The 26,900-nt window shown below is 37.4% G+C and overlaps 1 protein-coding gene across 1 annotated transcript in view; it reads right to left on the minus strand.

Moving 5' to 3' along the window:
- Positions 1-26,900, minus strand: part of LOC134802860 (serine proteinase stubble) — a 60,431-nt gene that overhangs the window by 17,667 nt on the left and 15,864 nt on the right. Inside the window, exons 2-5 of the mRNA XM_063775596.1 lie at positions 24,128-24,315; positions 8,658-9,833; positions 793-927; positions 77-326 (exon numbers count right to left, since the gene is read on the minus strand). Coding sequence (XP_063631666.1) covers positions 77-326; positions 793-927; positions 8,658-9,833; positions 24,128-24,302 — 1,736 coding nt within the window. The 5' untranslated portion in view covers positions 24,303-24,315. The remainder of the gene's footprint in view (positions 1-76; positions 327-792; positions 928-8,657; positions 9,834-24,127; positions 24,316-26,900) is intronic.

Raw genomic sequence — 26,900 nt, forward strand, 5'->3', positions numbered from 1 at the left:
TTTTCTGCACACCTTTTAGAATAACCAATGACTCTCTTTCAGGGCATGAGAAATTAAAAAAAAAATACCTGACTCTGTGCTAGCCTCCGTAGCATTTGTCGCGTTGTTCGTTGTCACCGTAGTCATTATCGTTTCCGTTGTCATTGGCGGCACTGTTGGCGACAACGTCACGTTGACTGTGAACTCCAACATGGCTTCCGTGACCGGTTCCGTTGTCGCTTCCGTTGTTGTTGTTGGTTTTGCCGTTGTCGTTGTTGTTGTGGTTGTTGTTGTTGTTGTTGGTTGTTCTGTTGTGGGCGCTTCGGTTTCGGGTTCAGTTGTGGGTGCTAAAATATAAAAAAATGCAAGGAACGTTTAGCCTGTCGGGAGTATAGCGGCTGATTGTATGGTTAACTTTTTTTGCAGTAATAGGAAGAGAATAAGAATAATATTTATTTGAAAGAAAAAACCTTAATTAAACATATATTAATATACATACATATAAATACCAATTATATGTAGGTATGTATATCAATTAAACAACTTAATCGACAGATTGACATTTCTTAATAATTCTCCAATGCAAATTCTGTTGATTCCAAAGGTTGAATTTTAATAAAAAATACTATCAAATTGAAACTCAACATAATTTATGCCATTCTCAACCAAAAGGGTACTTATTGTCGGTTGCCAATGAGGCGATATTTCCATAAAGCTTCAATTTGAAATCAACCTTATCGACAACCGACAAACAGAATGAGTTACGGTTGCATATATATGATATCAGTATGGATAACAGTATTAGTATTCAACCTTCTGTCGTTGTTGTAGTTGTAGTTGTCGTTGATGTTGTTGATGTCGTTGTTGATGATGTTGTTGTGGTTGTTGTTTCGGGGGGCACGGTCAGCAACACCCAGCCATCCGGTGGCGTTATGGGGGACCATATTTCTGAAAATATATAAAGTTTGATTAGTTTTCAAAAAAGCCGGGTCACTCACGTATTTAAAGTCGAAAAAACGCTCGACATGTTTCACTCCGTACCGAGTAGTGTCATCAGGAGCTTGCGTTTACGGTGCTTGCCGTCACCGTAAATTGATTGATTGATTTTGATTGATTGATTTATTTATTGGTAAAATTTGTTGTTTTACAAGTCAAGGTTTTGTACATATTTACATAATGAGATTAAAATACTAATATTTACAAATTATAACATTTACAACCAAAATAAGTGAGTGACCCGTTTTTAAATATATTTAATACATATTTTCGTGTTATGGTTATAAGTCGTATGAACATGACAGCTATCACCTTACCCAAACTACATATGTGTAAAATAAAATGGTTTTTTTTTTCAACAGACTTTGGTAGGATTTAAACTCGAAATACACAGCTCATCTGAAGCTATAGTGATAACAAAATTAACAAGGATAATATTTTAAATACACAAAATTAATTTCTATAAAATAGTTAAAAGCAATTAGCGGCAAAACCTATTGGTGATTTAGGAAATATTGCCAGGATTTCAATGCCAATACGGGATATTTTTCTATGACTAAAACCCTCCAAAAAGAACCAACCTAAGTACCATCGAAAATTAAATAGCCTGAATATAATATAGTAAGAACACTTGTCTTGCATCTATCTACGTACCATGCTGTCAAATTTCCAAGTGTTTTGTTATCGAGTTTGGCTCGAACACACGACGCGAGTTGAATTTTCTTATACTTTTATACATACACTAACGACCCGTCCCCGGCTTCGCACGGGTTAACAAATTATACACCTAAACCTTCCTCAAGAATCACTCTATTGATAGGTGAAAAGCGCATGAAAATCTGTTCAGTAGTTTTTGGGTTTATCGCAAACAAACATACAAACACATAAAAAGACAGACGCTCGGGGGACTTTGGTTTATAAGGTGTAATGATAGGTACATATTATTATGGTACGTGATGAAAACAATCTACTCTGCCGGCCTAGCCAAGGTGACAATCGCTATCGCTTCGACAACGAAACGCTTTGTGTCTCTCTATCACTCTTTCATATTAGTGCGACAGTAACAGTTGCGTTTCGATCGCTACGAAGCGTAAGTGATTGGCATGTTGGCTACGCGGCCTGAAACTAGAACATGAAATGACTTCCGAGCCTAAACCACCAAAATTACAACAAGATTAAAGCACATTTTAAATGCTTTTGATACTCGTATGCATTGGTACAGTCACCAGCATCAGTGCAACAATCGAGTCAAATGTCAAGACAAATTCAACTGCATTAAAGTTAGACCAAGAAAAGCCTGCAGCGATTCTGATAGCCCACGCAGTGCAAGTGTTATTTTAAACGTCAAACTTTCTGCCCGATTCGAACTTTAAGATACGTCAACAATTTTTTTTTTTTTTATGGCATTTCCTCTTGTGTTTATTGGCAGGAGGGATTTTGCCAATGACGACGTTTTAAGACGTTGATGAAATTTTGATTTGGTGATAGGGATTGTGCTGGGAACCTAAAACAAAAACATTTATTGTTATGGACATCACAGACAACACATGACATAGTTTATTAGAAAAAGAGCGGGAGAGGCGATAGTTTTGACAGTTAGGTAGCATGCCAACATAAGGAGAAAAATAAGAGATGGACAATAGATATAAGATGACAAGTATTATAGAAAGAGTAGAGCAAGTAAAGCCGTTAAAGTTTTATATTATTTTCTTGTATGTGTTTAAGAATAATTCCAGTGATGGGAGGATCCATACGTCAATTAATAGATCTAGAAACGATATGGATTAGATGTGTCAGTGTCAAAAGTGACATTTTTGTTTGAAGATACGTCACATTTGACACTGACACATCTAATCCATATCGTTTCTAGATCTAATCTCAAAGTTCGAATCGGGCCGTTCTATGAAATAATGACGTGTAAATATCACTTTCACTGCGTGGGTCATCAAAATCGCTGTAGACTTTTCTTGGTCTAACTCTATCAATGTAGATATTTTTGCAGCTGACCTTACAAAATTAAGGTGAATTCCAAATTCAAAACTAGCTCAAGCAGCTCATCCTACTTTCGTAATCACGATCGTTACTCCACGACGCCTTTTGATGTCAATTGTCAGCGCGTGGCGAATTTAGCTGACTCGGTCATGACACTCATGAAATTACTTATGTATAAAACATTTAGTACTGATGGTTGCGAGCTCTTATACCTAATCCCCATTTTGGGGCAAAGTTATTAATAACCAATTTAATGAAGAGGGATGGTAGCCATATAGGCAAAAGAATATTAGGGATGAATGTTGATGGACGGAGAGCGGATGGTAGACCCAAAAAACGATGGATGGTTTGTGTGAAAGAGGATATGAGAAAGAAAGGAGTGAGTGCTGAGGTGACGACAGATACAGGAGAACGGAAGAAAAAAACCGGGCAAGTGCGAGTCGGACTCGCGCACGAAGGGTTCCGTACCATAATGCAAAAAAAAAAAAACAAAAAAAAAGCAAAAAAAAAACGGTCACCCATCCAAATACTGACCACTCCCGACGTTGCTTAACTTTGGTCAAAAATCACGTTTGTTGTATGGGAGCCCCATTTAAATCTTTATTTTATTCTGTTTTTAGTATTTGTTGTTATAGCGGCAACAGAAATACATCATCTGTGAAAATTTCAACTGTCTAGCTATCACGGTTCGTGAGATACAGCCTGGTGACAGACGGACGGACGGACGGACGGACGGACGGACGGACGGACGGACAGCGAAGTCTTAGTAATAGGGTCCCGTTTTACCCTTTGGGTACGGAACCCTAAAAACATGTTGTGCCGACCCCACATAATGTGATCTACTAATCATATCGCAACTTCGAAAAAGATTTGTCCTATGTTTCATATTTTAATTTGACCGAACGCGTTTTTCTCAAAATCTGTAAATTTTTCCAAACTTTCGAAGATGGTATCCTGCGGTGGCAGCATGGTTGCATTTGTATCGCCTGTCACTATGCCTGTCACTTTCGCGCTTACATATTTGTTAGAACGTGACAGGCAATAAAAATGCGACCGTGCTTCCGCCGCAGATGTACAATCTATCGGGTTAGGTTAATGTTAGGCTGGAAACCCTTCTAAAAATTCGGCGGTTTTGGAAAAAGAAAATTTGGCAATTGTAATATCGAACAAATAATGTTTCGATAGGTACCGTTTTCTACGTACCTATTTAAATATCTATGTATGTTTATCTCTCTGTTATACAGGGTGGCCAAACAATAAGTGCATTCCCGTTGCCAGGGAGGTTTTGGGATTATACTGAGCAACTTTTACTATCAGCCCAACCCCGAAATCGCGAATAAAAAAATTTGGCTGTTTCATACATTTTGGCTGATCCATTTTCTATGGGAGTGTAAATTTTATTATCGCGATTTCGGGGTTGGACCCATAGTAAAAGTTGCTCAGTATAATCCCAAAACCTCCCTGGCAACGGGAATGCACTTATGTTTTAGCCATCCTGTATATATCGTCGTCTAGTACCAACAACAGAAAGCTTAGCGCCACTTGCACCATCCCACTAACCCGGGGTTAACCGGTTAAACCTGGAGTAGCCATGGTGACCAGTACAATTTATCACTGGGTTAACGAGGTTTAACGGGTTAACCCCGGGTTAGTGGGATGTGCGATTAGGCGACTACGTCGATTTTTGTAAGATTATCCAACAATATTTATTCATTTATTTTTACAACAAACCGCGAAACCACGGAAACCTGAGACGCTACGATCAACAATGTCATCGGTTCTAGGTTATCTGATAAAAAGCCGGGACGGTCCGCTGACCGTGGTGAGGTTAACGATTTCATGTTTTTAAGGCTTTTAAGCATATTTTTAAAGCTTTATTTTTAAATGTTTCATGCCTAACCTTGTTAATTTAATCAAATTATAATAATTCATACTCAAATTTTAATTACATTATTTATTTTACTATGATTTTATTTTGAGTTGCAGGTATTATATTATAACTTTTCTTTATTTTATGTATGGTACCTACATTTTGTCATTTTGTGTTTAAATATAGTTTTTAAACTACCCTGTTTTATAATATAATTCTTTACAATGTTTACGTAGGTTATATGTCATTAAGTTCTAGCAATTTATTAGAGAATTCTCGAACCAAATACCATTAGATGGTTAATTCTTTAATACAAATAAATATTAATAGAATTAGACCAAGAAAAGTCTGCAACGATTTTGATAGCACACGCGATGCAAGTGATATTTATACGTCAAACTTCTAAGAATTTAATTTCATTGAAGTTCGACGTTTAAAATAACACTAACAATGTGATCAAAATCGTTGCAGACTTTTCTTGGTCTAACTCTTAACTTCGTGCTTTTCACAGAAATAATTACCCACGCCGTGATTCGAACCCCAGACAGTCGTTAGAAACTAGACACTAGACTGACCGTGAAATGAAGAGTAAAAGCATTGATACTGTGACAGATTCACTGACAGTTGACAGGCCGGTCACGTATCGAGGCCAAACGCATTGTCTCAGTGAAACTTAGGGCTCACTTTCTTTGCGAACATTTTGAATTCGGATTAGTACTGGAAACAAGTTTAAATTATTGCCATGGTGATGACTACACATCGGTAACTCGTGGCATTTAGGTAGCACTTAAAAGATTAGTGATGAGCACACATCGGTAACTCGTGGCATTTAGGTAGCAGGCACAGACTAGTGATGTGACAATGTTCTTCCTATAAGAGTCGAGAAAAAGAAACCACTAAAAAAAGGAAATTAATTAAACAAATTTTTTAAGTGCTACCTAAATGCCACGAGTTACCGATGTATAGTGATGACGGTCACAACCGTGGATGTAAAGGTGTCATTTGGATGACTACTGTAGCAGCGTTAGTGTTGAGTCGTAAATAATGCGGCGTTGTGTTGACGTCATTGTCCATTGCTTATGGTTTTCATTAAATTAGAGATGCCCCGAATAGTGAATTTGGCCGAATCCCGAATACCGAATATTCGGCCCCTCTCTCGGCCGAATACCGAATATTCGGCGACCGAATATTCGGCATGACATGCGAACATATTGAGTCACAATTATTATGAAAACTGTTCGCCAACAGAGCACAACCTTTGCTAAAGGGGGCTACTGATTAACAGTCCGCCGGACGGTATCGGCCTGTCAGTTAGAACAAAATTTTGAGAGTTCCCAACAACTGACAAGCCGATACCGTCCGGCGGACTGTTAATCAGTGGGCCCCTTAAGATATATTTTATGTTGAACAGAATTAATGAATGTAGTTAGAGTCAATCAAATCAGACCCATAATAAAAATAAAATATTTTGTAATCAACAAATGCTCAAAAACGTGCCTTCGTATTTAACTACTTTCCAAGAATACATTTTAAATATAAAATTTGCCTAGTTTTTTGTGTAATTTTTCTTTTTAGGTAGGCGCAACAGATATTCGGTATTCGGCCGAATAGTAGACAACATTCAGCCAAATACCGAATATTCGGCAAAGTGGCCGAATATTCGTGGCATCTCTAATTAAAATACTAAGCATAATAAATTCGAACAGAAAAAATCCATAATTTGTCTTTGTTTCCAATTGGCAAAATTTCCCAAAGCATTCTTTTAATTTGGCAGTATTCATAGTTTATATTATAATGTTCCGGTTATAGGTATTTAGTGCAATCAAAATTTATATGTCCTTTTATTAAAAAGAATCTTTTTATTAGCATTAGGTTTCGTGTAAAACCTAATGCTAAGGAGTTTTATATTTTAAGTTGAAGATGAAAATGGGAAAAACATTGTACTTAAGATAAGAGCTTAAAGAAACATTAGTTCAAGTGTTTTCGCCAATAATAACTCAAGCTATAAAACTCAATAAAATGTAATTTTTTGCTTGCAACCAAACAAACACTCAAATTCTAATGAGTTTTCAACATTGAAAGTGACTCACACAAATATTCAACATTGAAAGTGACTCACACAAATATGACACCTCCGGTCAACGTTTTCCTTAAAAAAATCGCAAAAGCGAAAGACAATAAGATAAAATTATAGCATTCAATTTTCAATTTTAAACCGTTGTTATAAGATTGATATCTCTTTGTTTACTACGAAATTTGTCCTACTTTTTTATGTTAAAATAAGCATTGATTTGTGCGCCCACGATCTCGACGATCATTGACTGGGCATTACTCATTTACCAATAAATTAGGCTAAGAGCTATATACAATTTTCCTACCAAATATTTAATATTCCGTAAAACTTCTATTTTGGCAAAAAAATCATTTTTGGTGCAAGCTTTTATCGCTTACGTACTGTACTTTTCTTTCCGCAGGCAACTAATACTCATCGTAACAATTCTAAAAACCCAAAACACAATTAGGTTGCGTTGTTTTATGACATGGCCACCTCCTGTCTCCATCATCAGATCAGCACCTAGGTACTTACCATAATATTGCATTGTCACCCGACGTACACACGTAATATGCAAATTTTTAGCTTCATTGGAAGTTGGGAAATGGTCCAAATTTAACTTGTAAGATTAGACCCTTACAGCAAACATAGGTACATACATACTCGTAGGTAGGTAGGTAGGTAGGTACTCTTGGACTATGTCACGAGTCATTTGATTTATGATAACAAATAGAAACAGTTCTCAGATGATTTATAGCAGCACCATTGTATTTAATCATAGAGATTACTATATTAACTAGATTAATAGGAGGAAAGTGGTATGAATGAGTCAGGTTTTGAAGAGCCATTTGCATTATTTTGATAGACTTATATCGACCGGTATATGGACCGTGATTCCATATCCCGGACGATATAAGTCTAGTGAAACTAACCGTGGATCATTCAAAACTGTTATTATTTTGATAGTATCAGAATAATATTTTAATTTCAACTCGGAAATATTGCCGAAAGTTTTGCCAAATTGTCACAATACGCACTTATAAAACTTCTAAAAAAATGATACACACTCATGAGAAGGAACTAATAGGAGTATTCGAATTTTAATTATTATAAGATACGAATTCGATATGGATTGGATCTGTCAGTGTCGAAAGTGACGTTTTTGGTTGAAAAATATAATTAAAACTGATAGGAAGTCGCACAGGATCGGGACAGGTGGCACGCTCTCGTTTCGGAGGCCAAGATTCGCTTTGAATCACTGAGCCAATATAGTAAGTATATTTAAATTAGAATACGTCTGTAAGACATTCTCGTTTAATGCTATAAATGTTGAACAATGAACTTGCGAAAACCGCTGTTCCGAGCCACTTCCCATCTTGATCAAAAACAATTATTTAGAATCCATTACTAGTTGTTTGACCCCAGCGGACCTTACGCGTTTTATGTTGTAAACACAGTCATTACAGGATGATTATATATACCTACTGTTTTTCCTACAAAGTATAAATGATTCTTGAAAAAATATGTGGATGCAGCCCTAACCAGTCCAGCAAAAATTCAGTACTAATCAAAGTACACTTGCCTTAGAAATCAAACAATTAAATAATTACCCTTTAGGCGGCGTAGGCCACTTTATTAGGAGGCACTTTTGAGTCAGATGCTAAAAAAAGTGATAAAACTCATAAAGCGGAAAACTCAGAAAGTCACGAACTCAGAAAGTGACCTCAGAATGTGACCTACTCCTCCTAAATGAAAAATAAAACTCACCATCAGAAGGCGTAGTAGTGTTTTCAGGGGCTTTGGTAGCGGCGTCCACCGTACTCGACCACGTCACGAAAGGAGGGTAATCGGTGGACTTGTCTGTCGTTGGAATCTCAGTCTCCGTCACTGGTTTTAAAGTCGGAATTTCAGTGACAGTTTCCGTGGTTGTTACTTCTGTAGTAGGAGCTGTTGTTGGTTGCTCTGTTGTTGTTGTTGGTTGTTCTGTCGTCGTTGTTGTTGTTGTGGTTGTAGTCGTTGATGTTGTTGATGTTGTTGAGGGTTCAGTTATTATTTCAGTGGTCTCAACAGTTTTCTCAGTTGTTGGAGCTTCAGTTGTCGTTGTTGTAGAGGTTGTTTCTTGTGTTGCGTTTATAAAAGTTATAGTTGAAAGTGGTCTAGTGAAAATAGGTCTGGAGCTAGTAGATTGCGGTAGAATAGTGATGTTTAATCTAGGAGGGATTGGTAATGGCTTTTTAGTAGAAGGCACTTTAGGTGTCGGGCGATAGATAGGTTTTCTAGTAGTGTTGTATACTGATAAAGGTTTAGTAGGTTTTGGTCTATTTGGCTGTATATACTGAGGCTTGGTAAAGTTAGTAGGTCTGTATGGCGGTCTAGGTTTATAAGTAAGCACAGGTTTCCTACTAGGCTTCGCTGTTGTCTGTTCTGTAGTCGAAACAGTTGTTTTTATCGCTTCCGTCGTAGATTTTTCTGTGACTAAATCTCCAGAGACCGTCTGGAATGTAGATATTTTAACAGGAATTTCTGTAGCCTCTTCAGGTTTAAATGCTTTAGTAGTAGCTTCTAATTCAAGAGTAGTCTTATCATCAGGTATCTTATTATCTAGATCGTCAGACTTTGTCTCCATTTCTATTTTATCTGCTATCGTAGTTTTTTCAGTAGTTACTTTAGTTGTTTCTTCAACTTTTACTGTAGTTTTCTCTTCAGTCTGTGGATGGACGAAGTTAGCGCCATCTATGGAGTTATCTTCAATGTTATTTATAGGTATTACGTTCTTGTCCTGTACTTGGCAGCAGGAGCCGAAGTAGAACCTGTCTATGCATGTTCCTAGGTGTGTGCCGTTCGCTTTGAGGCAGTCGATGGCGAACATGCAGAGGCCTTCTTGGCCTGTTCGTCTTGATATGCATGGCAAGTGGCGTATATTCCTAGCTAGTGGCACTGGACCTGAAACAATATAAATCAGTCTTTAACATAGGGAATTAAAATATGGTTGTCTGTTATGTCGGTTTATGGACAATAATTTTGCGTGATAACGTCATAAGAAAACATTACCATTACATTACGTAACGTTACCATGGAGATCTGTCCACAACGTTACCATGGAGATACGTCCACAACGTGACACTTTTTCGTGCATGCTCATCGATTTATAAGACGTTATCACGTCAAAAACTTGGTAATTATAATTTTTAACAAAGAAGGTAAGACATATGAAAATATTTCGTTGATCATTACTGGCATCAATGAGTTCATCATTCAAAACTAATATCTGCGATATAATGCTGACTAGGTATAAAAATTTGAAGTGCAAAATAGCTACTTATCCGTTTTTCTATTTTCATTGTCTTTAGAAAAACGATTGACTAAAAGTTATTCCATAATGAGACTAATTTGTAAATATCAAATTCTTTTCTACCTTCTGTGGTAGCATAGAACGATTTTTTTATTTATTTTAAATCATGTCATCTATTTGTATACGTAAACAAATTCAATATACCTAACTAGCTGTGTGACCCAGTTGTATATTTTCGTGTAAAATAATACCACAGGTGTGATGACATGAGTGATTTTATGATTTGAACCTTTAGACACAACAATACAATAGAGTCAGGCCAAGAAAAGTCTGCAGCGATTTTGATAGCCCACGCAGTGCAAGTTGTCATTTATACGTCATAATTTCATAGAAGTTTGACGTTTAAAATAACACTTGCACTGCGTGGGTTATCAAAATCTCTGCAGACTTTTCTTGGTCTAACTCTAGTAACCTATAGATAAATTAAAATAATGTACTCTAGTCATGAATGCTGCGAAAATATAAGAAAAACCTAAAAAAGCAACTTATACGCGTTCAATCAATATACTTAATTAAATCAGCAAAATCTTGAAAGTAGGTGAATAATCACAATATATTTCGACATCACAAGATATGTAGGTACGCCTCTTTTACGACTGTAAATAACTAAATAAATAGGTAATTTGAAGTCACATAAATAATACAAAAACGAGCATGTAAGATGTTACATGGAGTTGCATTCGTCCACAGGCCACGTTAACCGATTACCATTAGACGGGCCGAAAAAAGAAAAGTCACATTTTATTTAAAACATCTGAATATTACAAATCCTACGATCTCTATCATTTATCATTTGAGGCAGGTTTTTAATCGATACATAGTGCGACATCTATCATCGTTACATTCAAACAGTTACTAACGCCATCTCCAATAACGTGATTGAACTACTAAGTCCAACGACGGGCGAGAACCGGCAGAATATTCACCCATAAAAAGTGTTAAAACAGTACAGTCAGCAGCAGAAAAAGCTAAACATTTAAACAAATGTCAGTTGTTCAACATTATTTATTATTTGTAAACAATAAGCGCTATTTACTACCTCTACTACTAACTCTCAAGAAAGTTAAACAAACGGGAGACACTACTACGGTATACAACAAACAATACAGGTCAAACGTTATAATAAAACCGGGCAAGTGCGAGTCGGACTCGCGCACGAAGGGTTCCGTACCATAATGCAAAAAAAAAACAAAAAAAAAGCAAAAAAAAAAACGGTCACCCATCCAAATACGGTCCTCCCGACGTTGCTTAACTTTGGTCAAAAATCACGTTTGTTGTATGGGAGCCCCATTTAAATCTTTATTTTATTCTGTTTTTAGTATTTGTTGTTATAGCGGCAACAGAAATACATCATCTGTGAAAATTTCAACTGTCTAGCTATCACGGTTCGTGAGATACAGCCTGGTGACAGACGGACGGACGGACGGACGGACGGACGGACGGACGGACGGACGGACGGACGGACAGCGAAGTCTTAGTAATAGGGTCCCGTTTTACCCTTTGGGTACGGAACCCGAATAAACGAACTATAATTTCAGACAACAATAATATAAGCAAATAAGTAAACGCTCATATTTTCATAGCAATTGGCCAATTCGATGCAGAGACAGTGGGGAGACACTCCTGAATTCGGGTAAACTCGGCTCCGTTCGGCTCAGCATTGCTCCGAGCATTAGTGTTGGCACAACTTGACGTCCCTTTGCGTGCACGACCACAGATAAGATAATGTCTTGACTTTTGACAACCCTAAATAGCCGAAAGGGATAGTGCGATAAGTTAGAAAGGGATATCATGATTCGACCCTGAATCGCTGTCAAACTTCGGTTTTGTAAGAAGTGTCTTTTCTGTACGGTAGTAGGTACTATTACTTATGCTGTGGCAGAGATATACATAGATAGAATAGGTAGGTACTCTTTTTTGGCACACCTCAGTAAAAGGTAGAGTTAGACCAAGAAAAGTCTGCAGACTATCGATGTGCTTTGATAGCACACGCAGTGCAAGTGTTATTATAAACGTCAATCTTCTATGAAATTATGACGTATAAATAACACTTGCACTGCGTGTGCTATCAAAATCATTGCAGACTTGTCTTGGTCTAAGTATCATGGGTCAAACAGATCACTGTGTTATGTCTTTCCTGTAGACATACACGAGAGTTAAGGGCAATAAAGGCTAATTTTCTTATTTAACCCTTATCCACATGAAAAGGTCCTCCTTTTATTTAGAGAACTATGATAAAATCATTGCTTACATGCCCACAAGCTGTTAAATATTGCCCACAGGAGAGAAAAATTTACTGTTCGCGATAACACACTAGTTTTCTCTCCTGTGGGCAATAGTTAACAGCTTGTGGGCATGTAAGTAATGATTTTATCACAGTTCTTTAAATAAAAGGAGGACCTTTTCACGTGGATAAGGGTTAAATAAGAAAATTAGCCTTTATAGCCCTTAACTCTTGTGTATGTCTACAGGAAAGACATAACACAGTGATCTGTTTGACCCAGAGCCCTTTTTCCAGTATTTTACACGCACCGTCTTTTTGTATTTTTTTCGTAGAGCATTTTTTCGCTAGGCGCAAGCGCAGATTGGACTAATTTTATAAAAAAAAGGATTGAAGAATAATTAGCTCAGGCAAACTCTAATAGGTATTCCATCTGTCCAATCTTGGTCCAATTTCATTGCATCTCACTCTCTCATTGAGCAAAATGTGAGACAAAATAGACATTGGACAAAGAAATTGGACAGTGATACCACCCTAAGGTACTATTTCACGTGTTAAGATCTATTTGACTTTCCCCACCATCAGTCACTCCTCTGATGTGACTAGGGTTACCAGATCTAAATTTGAAATATTCTGACAAAATTCCTGATTATTCCGACCGCATTCCTGACAAACGGCCAAAATTCCTGACTTCTGGTAGCCCTAGATGTGACGTGAGAAAGTTTCAAAAATTACGAAATTTCCACATTTAAATATTTCGGAAACTTTTAATATTTGTATAGGGATCGAAATTTTCCGTTTCCAGAACTAAAGTTTACTCAATTCCCTATACTTTTTTCTTGAAAACAACTTGTATATGTGAGGATACTCACATGACCATACAAAAATAAATGTGCAGTATTCCGCAGTGGCTAATATACCGTATAAAATGTTAATATTAATGTATTCAATTGTACATAGTTGGTAAGGAATGTTAAGGGGCCGGTATATGACGTTTTCGATTTAGACCTCACTTTGTAACCATAATTTGTTTAATAAATGTTTAATAATTGCATTAAATTACACGTAAATTTGTTCACGAAGAAACCGTGTACCGACTCTTCATGCCATTGTATTTTTAATTTGCTGTTATTCTCTACAAATCGACACTAAAAGTATCAAAAAATCAAAATATGGAGTTCCGTTTGAGACGGAAGCAAAACAATTTTGTCTTTGACAGTAATTGAATTATTGTATGATTCTGAAAGCTAGATAATCCAGCTACCAATTTATTATCGATTTATATTTTTACTCACAAAGACAACACAGAAATTCAATCTCAAATGTAAACTTTCGAACAATTTCCATACATTGACGACATCACTCAAAATTATTCTTCAAGTCAGATGCCCGTTGGGGCTACACCGGAGCACACGTGTACTTCTTCAAATGAAAATGACAGCTTGATTTTCTTGCTTTTGACAATTATATTGACATTAAATCATATACGCACACGAGAAAGTATACCAGTAGATAAATTGTATTTCAAAAAATAGGGTACATTAATATCAGCTCGCGTCTCATTTAAATTTGATTTGCTGTTATAATGGTTGAAAACCGCAGTAAACTATCTTAAAACAATACGATTACAGTCGAATTTAAGTATTATGTTCCTTCAAAACTCGCTTAAAATGAAAAAAGTTTAAAGACTCATCTTTACTGATTGGGATCAATTTTTATTATGCTGGTATCATTTTGCGTCAGTTTAAAAACGTATTTGACTTCTGTACGTCAATGAATTTTGATGACAATTGTAATCTTGTATTATATTATAGAACTTTTATCTTAAAATAATGCCTATTAACAGGAAGAGTTATGTAATTCGTATAAGTAATACCTGAAAGTCTTGTACCTAGATCTGTAATACCATGGATTGCGACGAATAAATGATAATGATTATGCGGTTCGTTCCGTCTATATGTATAATGCGTGTACGTGCTGTTCTCTGAAAATCTTCAAGAAAAAATAACGGCTAGACCAGCACTAAGTACTAGCGAGTTTTTGCGGCTTTGGAGACCGAGATGAAGCTTACAGGCCAATAGCGCTCTAGTTATTGTTATGTATACCTATGTATCGAATGTTTTATAAATTACCTATAAAAAGCAATGTTTTATTTCGATTAGGTCTACATTTTGTGCATATTGCATATCTGAAGTATTTTCGTACTAAACTTGAAACTTTCGTTGAAACTAAATAAAATAATTATTCCAAATGTACAGTCGCCTGCAATTTATGTTACACAACGAAGGCCGCAAAAATATCTGACACGATCTTATTTGTAGAACCATAAGACCATGTCACATATTTTTGCGGCCTTCGAAGAGTAGGTACCGTCATTATCACCAACTTTGCCCGCTTATTTTTTAAAACGAATTTCTCAAAAAACATAACATCATATGACTTTTTTTGCTCAGCACGTCCATTGTGATCAAACGCATCAGTTTATTTGAAAAAAAAAAATTTTTATCGTGTTTTTACTCATTTTTTTGCGTTTTAGAGGGCGGGCAAAGATATCCGGGGTTTTCGCCAACATTGCCCACGTCAATTTGGTATTCAAATACAGCTCGTATGATGATGATATCTAAGGATCACTTAAAGGTTTTGGGCAATCCTACCATTCCCTGTTAATAACTTAGCGATAAGTGTAAAAACTTTAAAATAAATTTGCTAGGCAATGTTGCCTACCCGTTTTTGCCCATTTCCAAATAAGGCTCGCCTAAGCATTTTACAAAGGCTAGGATTGTCACTTTTGAGAAAATCTGTTACAATAGTTTAATGGCCAAAAATATGATTTTTGTTGTGTTTTTCACTCGTTAACGGGATAAAACATCTAAATAAAGGATAATAAGACAAATTAAATACAGTATATATTTATAAATTTATTTTAGTGTACAAACATAACCTTCTTTTACTTGCGAAGTTGGGTAAATTGGATGAAAGTGACAACCCTAATCCGTTTTTGGTGGTGGGCAGTGTTGGTATAGATGCCAAATTACCGGATTACTTTGCCCACCGCTAAAACTTTTGTGTATTTAGGCCTTTTTAGTTTAAATCTCAATAGACATAATCTATGCTTCATGTGTTATAACTCAAACCCGGAAATATTTGTCAAAGGGTTCTCAATTTTTTCTACTTGCATTCATTATTTATCAATTTTTTGCCCGCCGAAATATACCCTATATTAGACAATTCGCTCAAACTCTAAATTCCCAAGTCAAGTTATGCACAAGTTTGGTATATAGTTTTGTCAGAAATATAACCTATTTTCTACTAAAAATAGCAGGGTGGCCTTAACTATTATAATTTTTTCTACATTAACGAATTTGTTTAAAATTGTCGTTTTGGGCAAAGTTTCCCTGGAGGCAAAGTTGGCGCTAATGACGTAACATATTATTGCAAGTGACTGTACATAAATGTTTCGGTGGTTTTGAGATTATTTAGCAGGTTAGTTTACTAACAATCAAGTTATGCAGATACCGATTTCGTGAACGTATAAGTAGTAAGGTACCGCTATTGTTTAGCGATACCGATTATTTTTGAAGGCAAAACTATACCGTTGAAATATAAAGATATTAAAATTACAGCAGGGACAACCATTTTTTATAGGTGTACCTAAACCATCATTGGCCGAGCGTTAGCAAAGGTCTCCGTTTCAGCTTGGGCAAAAATGCTTTTGTATGTTCTCCTTTGCAGATCACATTTCTCAACTGATTCTCGTGAAAATTTGTAAGCAGGTTCGATAGAACTATTCTGTTTCGCTTTATCCGCCAAAATGGAATTGCCACCCTGCTGAAACTTTATTTATTTAAATTCCTATTGAATGGATTTTGCACCTTATGAAAAACCGTATAGAGTAGTAAATAACATTTTACATCTGACTTAATGACATCTTGTTTTATTCGCTTTAATTGTACAAAACGCGTATCTCGACAATGCAATATTAGGTAGTAAAACAGTCAACAATCAAATTAATTAAATAGGTAAGTACGTCACGTGTGACATGAACAGACAAGGAAAGCAAGATTAAATGCATTGTTTCTCTTTCATCTTTCAATGGAACGCTTTTACCCTCAAAGGAGGCTAGTGGTCAATACTAAACTAAAAGTCCAATCTTAAAAAAAACATGATGGGTCACTGACCTGTCCCAGTAAAGTGAGGTAGTGTGCGTGAAGTGCGCTTGTGTGTGAAATGGGGTAAATTGACAGAATCTGAAATTTTACCCACCGCTACCGTCGCCTTAAGGTACTCACGACCTTCGTAAAAACATTTTCTTAATTTAACTCTGTCATGGTATATTTCGTGTTTTAAAATTTATATAGTGTGCCAAGGATGTCTATAGGTAACTATGTACCTATATTGAGTGTATGTACAGAATGCAGTTTACGTAAGAGCACTTATTAATTGTATTTATACAGGCCACTTGTTCAAAATGTCCTACACAAAGTCTATATGCGTCATAAAATAGTAGAAATACAGCGAGGAAACGCCGCCAGCATCCTTGGCACAATGCCTCAGGGGCCTATTTTAGATTTAAGCTACCAGTTATTAATTTCGTTTAGTAGTAGAAATTAAATGTAATGGAACTAAAACAATTTCATACTAAATTGTTGCCATGTTTAAGCTTTTTACGTCAAAAATGTGACAGTTACGTAGGAAGTGGCGCCCTCATTTATTTTCTACGATTACTTCGGGCTTTACACAATTGATCATAATATTAATAGGGTGGTCTGAATTATTATTATTCATTATTTTGTTAATTCCTATATCTATTAATTAAGGATCTATACGACTACACAGATAGATGTAGTGCATAATTATTTTCCATCGTTGTTTCACGGAAATGTATGAACGTGTCTTGCTATTTCAGTCAGTCTCGGTACAAAAAGTATTATTATTACTACTTAGCACGATAAATACGAACGTTTCCGAGAAAATACGATGGAAAACAATCTGCACTACATCCGTGCCACCAGTTTGACACTGACATATTCGCTAGCGTGTACGTAACTTACTCATCTCGCTCGTACTCGCATATAAAAAGGGGGCCCACTGATTAACAGTCCGCCGGATGGTATCGACCTATCAGTTAGAACAAAATGTTGACAGTTGCGAACAACTGACAGGCCGATACCGTCCGGCGGACTGTTAATCATTGGGCCCCTATAGTGCGAACTCGGGAAAATACTTTTTGCTGGTATAGCTTTTGATATCATATCATATACTTTAGTATAGTAAGAGTGAATTGCAAAAAAAATGTGCGTAATTAAGCGCAGTTAAGAAGCTGTGATTAGTCTTAACTTATTGATTCATTTGTGTTACGAAAATTAACTATGTAAATTGTATTGTATTGTACTTAATTCGTACACGTATATGTAGGTCTATAGCATACGCTAGCACACTTTCATGCAACTAACTTAAATAGAAATGGCTTAACTGTCGTAACATAATGGAATCAATTAACTTTAGACTAATTACAGGTCAGTACGGTTACCATCAGTTTGTCACTGACATAAACGCCGTCGAGAACGTAATTTACTTTCTATACTTCTCGCTCGCACTCGCATATTAGTGCAAACGGGACGTATAGAAAGTAAATTACGTTCTCGGTGGCGTTTATGTCAGTGACAAACTGATGGTAACCGTACTGGTGTTTAACTATGTAAAATTTTTTTGCACATCACCCGTAAGGTAGGTACCTAGAGAATCCTCCAGTATGCATGACTTGACACAAACATGGCCGGTTTTTTTGCCGTATCAACCTCTAGTGAAAACACCGTCACCAAAAAACTGTGTCATCTCTGTGTCACCTTGACTGTGAACGGTACATGTGACGTATGTATGTTTACTCGGCGCTCTGTCGCCTAAACTCGTTCGGAATTAAGGTATCATTCGGATCCATACGAGTACTACATTAGCTGTAGTAATGCGGAGCGAAATTGTTGCAGACTGTCAAAAATCTAATTTTCTCGAGAAATTTATCCCATAAATTTGGCAGTAATGCAGTCGGCATAATTACCGCAGCAGCATTGCAGCGCGATATTACTGTCGTAAAAATCAAAATTAGAGATGGGCCGAATATGGATTTTGCCGATTACATTAACGTAGGTATATATCTATGGACTGGCCTTACGGCCACTAAAAATGGTACTAGTTTAGCGGTGTGACTCACGAATTCCAGCCAATCGTACAGTCTAACGCAACTAGTTGCGATTGCGACCAATAGCGCGCGTGATGCGAACTCATCAACCAATCGCGCGCGTGATGCGAACTCATCAACCAATCGCGTTGTACAGGTTTCACACCGCTGTACTGGCCCCTGTCTTGCCTCATTATTATTGTCCGTAAAACCAGTCCCTAGATTTCTATGTCAATGGCCGAGTACGATTATTCGGGCGAATGTTCGGTTGGGCTAAACTGCCTAAAACGCTGTAAACAAGTTCATACAGGTCCGCGATCTGCACTCCTCGTGTTTTTGACCTTTCCCCTCTGGACCGGCCGGGAATGTTTATGAAAAGAAATGGAACCGTCTCACGCCTGACAGCGAAGTACACGCGCCAGCTAGCGGACGCCTTTAAAAAAGACTTGTTTATTCGGTAAATATTCGGCAGTTCGAACCGAACTATTCGGCCGAACACGAACATTTAAAAATATGCCGAATATGCCGAATATCGAACAATTACCGCATATTCGGCTCACTTTTAATCAAAATCTATGTTGCTGCCCGGATTTTTGACATTTGCTGCACCAATGCTTCCGCAGTAACGTCGCGCTGCAATGCTGCTGGTGTAAGTAATTTGAATCCGAATAGCACCTTGACTACGAACTATGAACGGTATATGTGACGTATGTATGTTTGCTCAGCGCTGTGTCTCCTAAACCATCCTAAACTCGTTTCATCCGTTAACCAGACGTAATGTTAGTTTAACCCGTTAGCTGTTATGGTACTTATAGCGATAGAATTGGGTTAATGGTGTGAATACGCAAAATTTGATAACAGGCAGCGACAGGGTATACAGGGGATATACAGGGTGGTCAAAAAATAAGTGATTCCCGTTGCCAGGGAGGTTTTGGGATTATACTGAGCAACTTTTACTATGGGACCAACCCCGAAATCAAGAAAAAAAAATTTGGCTGTTTCATACATTTTGGCTGCTCCATTTTCTATGGTAGGATACATTTTTTTACGCGATTTCGGGGTTGGTTCCGTAGTAAAAGTTGCTGAATATAATCCCAAAACCTCCCTGGCAACGGGAATGCACTTATTTTTTGGCAACCCCGTATAAGTAGACGAAGATCTTAGAGTTAACCCAAAATAAGTGTGCAACGATTTTGATAGCACACGCAGTGCAAGTGTTAATTATACGTCATAATTTCATAGAAGTGTGACGTTTAAGATAACATTTGCACTGCGTGTGGTATCAAAATCGTTGCAGACTAGTCTTGGTCTAACTTTTAGAACATTTTAGACTTTAAAAAACGGTCCACATGACTGACACTTTGCTGACACATATCACTACACATCGGTAACTCGTGGCATTTAGGTAGCACTTAAAAGATTAGTGATGAGCACACATCGGTAACTCGTGGCACTTGACAGTTTCTAACAGACTAGTGATGTGACAATGTTCTTCCTATACGAGTCGAGAAAAAGAAACCACAAAAAAAAAGGAATTAATTAAACTTATCTTTTAAGTGCTACCTAAATGCCACGAGTTACCGATGTGTACATATCACTGACAGTTACCTATCCCTTCTCCATGAAATATATATACACAGCTCGCAGCTTTGAATATTACAATTTCCCGCTATAACAAAAGTTGTGGTTGCTAACTAAAAGTTTTAATTTGATTAAAATAAATGGCATAGCTATCGACAATATTCATCAAATTGTATACATTCTACAACGTTAATATCCAGAGAGGAAAGCGAGGACTACGTTCGTATGGAGAAACGGTCGTCCCCTTTCCTCTCAGGGCCTTGATTAGGGAATGATCCCGGTACTGAGTTTGTATTTCTATAGAAAACTAGTACCGGGCGCACTCCCTAGCCTTGATACCAACATTGACCATTTGCAACGACCCTGACATCGCCGGCGCATTCCGCAAGGTCAATGACCTCAAATCAGCTGTGGTGCTATTCACAATGACAACGCATACCAAGCACCTCGGACAAACCAGTGTTTGACCTCTGATTACCCACGGTTGATACAGAATTCAATATTGTATTATACTGGATAACTACATATACCGGGTGTGGCCTGTAACCTGAGAAAAAAATCTAAACTGTAGGCTGTACATTCGCCATCAGATATATCGGAGCGGCCAAGGTGCTCATAAATATCTGAACACGCACTCTAACGCCCTGACAATAGAGGCGTGTTCAGATACTTATGAACATTTATTCAGCGACTTTTGTGACAAGTCTGCAACGATTTTGATAGAACACTCAGTGCAAGTGTTATTATTAAACGTCAAAATCCCATACTAAATTGTTTCCATGTTTAAGCAGTTTACGTCACAAATGTGACAGTTAATTACGTAGGAAGTGGCGCCCTCAATAATTTACTACAATTTCTTGTCGGACTATCGAAATCATCATAAGACTCGAGGGGTAAGTTTACTCGGGTAATTCCGAATGTCGAAAACTGTCGGATAATTCCGAAAAGAGACTTTTATTATGATGGAATTAAGGGTGATTTTCATCTGAATTTCGGAATTATCCCACATTCGGTAATACCCGAATACACCCTATAGCAATACACATTGTCAAGACAAAACAATAGATTATTTCGTAATTTTTATACAATTTTCTCATTAAGTACTTATGTGTCGGAATGCCATGACAATTGTTGTTTTTCGTGCGAAAAGTCACGAAATTTCTACTTAACGGTACTTGCACCATCCCACTAACCCGGGTTAAACCGTTAACCCAGTGTTAAATTGTCCTGGTAACCATAGTTACTCCAGTTTTAACCGGTTAACCCCGGGTTAGTGGAATGGAGCCAGTAGTGAATTTAAATACTGCCTCGTTCTGAAACAAACATACAGTCCGCCCAATAGTTAGCGGTTACCGTATCCTATGGACGTCAGTAACAGTGAATTTGTCATCGAGGTGAAACATGGACCTGACATACGGGTATCATTTTATCATATCTCCAGTTAGTCACGGCAAAATGAGATTTTAATCGTCATAGATGGACACAGTGACTCATTCACTTTCCTTCTTTTATTGCCTTGTCTCACCATTAGTGACAATAGGCTTGGTTATTGGGAATTTTGAAATGAAGATGACTTTCTAATGTATTGTTATCGAAAGTTATGATTGTTACATGTTTGTCGCACACTGGATGTTGATTATAAACATAAACATAATTTATTCAAAAAACACGTATTTCATGGTTACATTCATATAAAACAAAGACTAGTTTACATGTGCCTGAACTAGGATTCCCTGTGTTTCAGGCGTGAAATATGGCAAACATTGTTTACACTAATCAATTTTCACTTACACAAAACACATCATAATTTAGCAACTTAGAGAGAAGAGAGTACCAGCCGGAGCATATTATTATACCATGGCCTTAACCTACATTATTTGATTAATGTTTTTTATCTACCCTCGACTGGCTTAAGAAGCCAATTTGAGGGTAGATTTTGTTTACTTTTATTTAAATATCTAATGATACAGACTATTATGTCAAATTTCTATGATATCATGACGTTTATAGTGACCCTTATTCAAAACTGAGCAAAGTTAGCTAAGCTCTAATATCATGTTTTAGCATCTGAATGCCTTTCAAGATGTATGAAGATGTCTGTCATTGATAGCGTCTCTCAAACTTTCACCGACTCTGGGTCAGGTGACAAAGGATACCTGCATGTATACTGACTATAAGTTTAAACCTAGACAGAGCCACAGAATAAATAATAGTACTAGGTACAGAAGACTCGCTCTCTAACAAAACGCGTCTGTTACGATCAGTACGGCTACCACCAGTTTTGACATTGACAGATACGCTCGCGTCTACGTAAATTACTTTCTATACATCTCGCTTGCACTAATATGCGAGTACGAGCGAGATGCATATAAAGTAAAGTAAGCTACTTAGACGCGAGCGTATCTATCAATGTCAAAACTGGTAGTAGTGGTTCTGGACAGATATGGCCGCTAGGTGGCGACAGCGCCACGCGCGGCTTATGGCTAGATTGGCTAGCCACCAAAATTGGTGTGGAACGGATGTACTTTTAGCTACCTGTACGCAAAGCGACGAAATCGCGGAATGAGCCACGCCTGACAGAGCCACACACTGATGGCCCGATTCGAACTTTAAGATACGTCAGTTAATAGATCTAGAGACGATATGGATTAGATATGTCAGTGTCAAATGTGACACTTCTTTAAACAAAAACGTCACTTTTGACTCTGACACATCTGATCCATGTCGTTTCTAGATCTATTAATTGACGTATCTTAAAGTTCGAATCGGGCAGACTTCTTTGAGAGATAAGTATAGTCCGTCTAATGTAACTTTGCACCGACTTGAATATAGTGCAGGTGAAGGTCAATAAACGACCTGTACTTTTATAGAAATTTGTCATGATGACATTCCCACACTTTGTTATACAAATGTCATGCAGTGTTAGTTTATAATTTCTTTAAGTTCTGCAACTTACATATTCCTAATTCGTCCTAGATTCTAAAAAAATAATCTTAATTTTGTAAGAGGTTAAAACTTAAAAGATTGAAATTATCAGTTCCCATTTCAAAACTTTATTTCAAATAACAATCAAGGGATCTTACGTTTAAGGATGACTCACACTAGACCGGGCCGGCGCCGGGCCTGAGCTCCAGGCACTTCGTTTTCTAAGAAAAGTATCACGTGATTACCGATCAGCCGTCATCTTAGACCATAGTTATTAACACTTTCGCAACCAGGCAAAATTTCAAACAATACCCCAGAAACCGACAGTACTCGCTAGTCGGGCAACGACGTGCAACTCAATGCCGCACGCCGCGAACCCGCTAGTCGGGCAAGCGGCGGACGCTCAGGGCTGTGCCAAGTAACTTTCGTATAAGTACGTGGATAAAATTAAATCTGCTGTCTCATCTGTTTAGGCTCCCCGTTTTGTTCTTCTCCTAATTCTAACTCCTATTGATACATACCCGTGTATGCAATTTCACGTAACCAACTAATAAGAATTTTTATTTTGTAATCGCATTTAGGTAAAGTAAATAAAAATACAAAGTGAAGTAATAAAATATAATAATCAACTGTACCAACTTTTCGACCACATAATAATCAGAAGACACAATTTTTTCTGTTAGTGGCAGTGGCAGCCCTGAGGTAGTGAAGATGCAATGCTTGCCCGCCTGTCGGGCACTTCGGCGTCGCGTGTAGGTTTATAGCTCTTGCCCGACTAGCGGGTATGCCGGCATCTGAGTAAAGTTTACGAGTGCCCGAGAGTCGGGTACGCGGTGTCGAATGTGTTAAATGCTCTAGAAAATGACATGTTGAAAGCTTCGGCCCGGGCCCGGTCCGGTCTAGCGTGAGTTATCCTTTAACGTGGAATTCTAACTAGCTCATAAAACCTATGTACTTAATAATAAAAGTGTCACAATTCTTACCTTGTAAATAATCCACATTAAATATAACAGGGCCCGCCCTCGCACTCTGCCCCAACAAGGCGTGGAGAACGAACAGACACACAGACACCTTCAACAACACCCGCGTCTTGTCCACTAGCGACACCAAACCGTCTCCTGGGTGACTATCCGGCCACACTGTGATGGGGGGACCCATGGTGTATACAGGGCTGGAACAAGGGAAAATAAATTTTAGCAATACGTTTTTCAAATAAATTCCATTGACGTAGGTATCTAAGGACTGGCCTTACGGGCAATAAGAATGAGGCATGAATGGGGCCAGTACAGCGGTGTGACACCGCTACAACGCGATTGGTTGATGAGTTCGCATCACACTCGCGATCGGTTGATGAGTTCGCATCACGCGCGCGGTTGGTCGCAAGTAATTGCGTTAGACTGCACGATTGGCTTGAATTCGTGAGTGACACCGCTAAACTAGTACCATTTTTAGTGCCCGTAAGGCACTCCGGAGGCACATCGGAATAATCCTTAGATATATTATGTCAATGCTTAATTCAGTTTCTTATTTCAAGAATTGACAAGTATTAGTATAATTTTCACCCTAGTATGATAAACGTCCGCTACTGGGACGGGAATTGACGGGATCTCTTTAAATAGCAATAATATTACCTCTGCACAACCGTGCCTTATTTCGTACATTTTTAGTTAATTATGATTTGTGAAAAAGCAGTTCTAAGTATTGTAAAATTATCTAGTCGTAATAAGGAAGTTGGCCTGCGTTTTATTATTAATTGATATAATATATTAGGCTGAAGGTTATGGCGCCATCGCTCGAAAAGATTGCACCATACCTTTGGCCTATAGTCGAGTAGATGGCGTTAATATTAATATTTAATAAGTTAACACATATCAGTGAAAGAATAAGGATCAAAGTCAAATGGCGTTCTAACAGTTTTATCTTCAGTCGAAAGATGGCAGTAATTTTACAGTGGCTACAAAATTTACTTTGACAATCCGTCTCTATGCACTCTATTCTCTTTGCCTACACCTACAGTTAAATGTCCCTTTATCACAGAATACCTTGTGTTATCTATTTTACCACTATTTCATCTTTCTACAAGCCCATTAAACTCGGGAGCGTATAGTATAGCGGTAACAGAATGTATGATTCTCGTCGAAGCCGCTATTCTTTAGCGGCGGAGGCTCCGTGAACCGAATTTTGATCACCTCATTTACAAACAATGGTTAAATTAATTACAATTAACCTTCTTCTTCCGTAAGGTTATGGATAAAGTTATCTAAGTTCTTAAAAGATCGATTGCACCTATACAATTCGATCTTCATTCTGGTTCTCATTTAAAATGCTTCAGGCATTTCTATCCTATGAGTTTTGCATAATGCATAACGATATGTTTGTTTTATCTACGACATAAGTTAAATAATTTATACACTGTATCTTTAGGTATTTAAATAAAAGTAAACAAAATCTACCCTCAAATGGCTCGTTAAGGTTTTGTATTTAGTCGGTTAACCAATAAATGTTATAACTACCCGAAAATGTACAAATTGTTTGTTTACTTTTATTTAAATACCTAAAAATACTGACTATAGGTATATTATATGTATGTAAATTAGAATGATTATAAACACTATTCACGCTGGCATATGGCAATAAGCATTTAATTAAATATATCTTCAATTTGCATTGAAGATATATTTAATGCTCGGATCGGAATGAAATCATTTTTCATCTTTTCATTGATAAAATTCCGGGCATTTTTAGCACACCTTACACCGGCTACGCGAACCAAGTGTTGTTTCAAAAGCGAAGCGAGCATGGGCGAGGTCATCACTCAGCTAATAGTGCGACATGAAATAGTAGAAATTAAAATGGAACTAAAAAAACTCCATTCTAAATTGTTGCCATGTTTAAGCATTTTACGTCAAAAATGTGACAGTTACGTAGGAAGTGGCGCCCTCAATAAATTTCTACAATTTCTTGTCGGACTATAACGGCTCGGCCACGACATTGAACGACTTGCGACGGTGGCAACTATATAGGTGAGAACGAAAGGTCCGATCGCTGTTTCGCTCCAACCTATGGTTATCGTTGCCGCCGTCGCAAGTCGCTCAATGTCGTGACCGAGCCGTGATGGGAGAAATACAGGCGACGACAACGCGCGAGGAATAATGGGAACTGTCATGTAAACTATTTGACAGCTGTCAACTACAATAATAATGAGTCCTATAACCTGATATACATAAAACAAACGCATTATAAAGATACTGACCGATTAAGTATAGCCTACATCATTGAAGGACCTTTAAATTTGGAACACAGGTATTCATCTAATGTTAGACAGCTACTCTATTACAGTCTGGCAAAAAAAAGTAGAAATTTAAAAGTGGCAACACTGTAGTGTCTTCCCTTTCAAACCAAGATAAGATAAGATAAGATAATGATTTATTTGCTTAAACATGGTACATAAGTTGACATAATTGGTATAAGTAGGCAGTATCACATGTTTAGCCAAGGGCAGCATGCAAATATTGATCTTAAAATTAAACTATTTACATTATGTACATTATAAATTTATATAAGAAAACGGGACGACACTACAGTGTTGCCACTTTTTAATTTCTACTCTTTTTTTTCAGACTGTAAGAAAGGACTTTTTTAAAACCGCGATGACACGGGGTAAAGTGAAGTTGATAGAATCGACTTGATCTATCTATACAATACACCCACCTGTGTGTGCGGACTTAAATACCTCAAGAAACTTAATATTATTCA

This window comes from Cydia splendana, chromosome 25, assembly GCF_910591565.1.
Source record: "Cydia splendana chromosome 25, ilCydSple1.2, whole genome shotgun sequence".
Lineage (NCBI taxonomy): Eukaryota > Metazoa > Arthropoda > Insecta > Lepidoptera > Tortricidae > Cydia > Cydia splendana.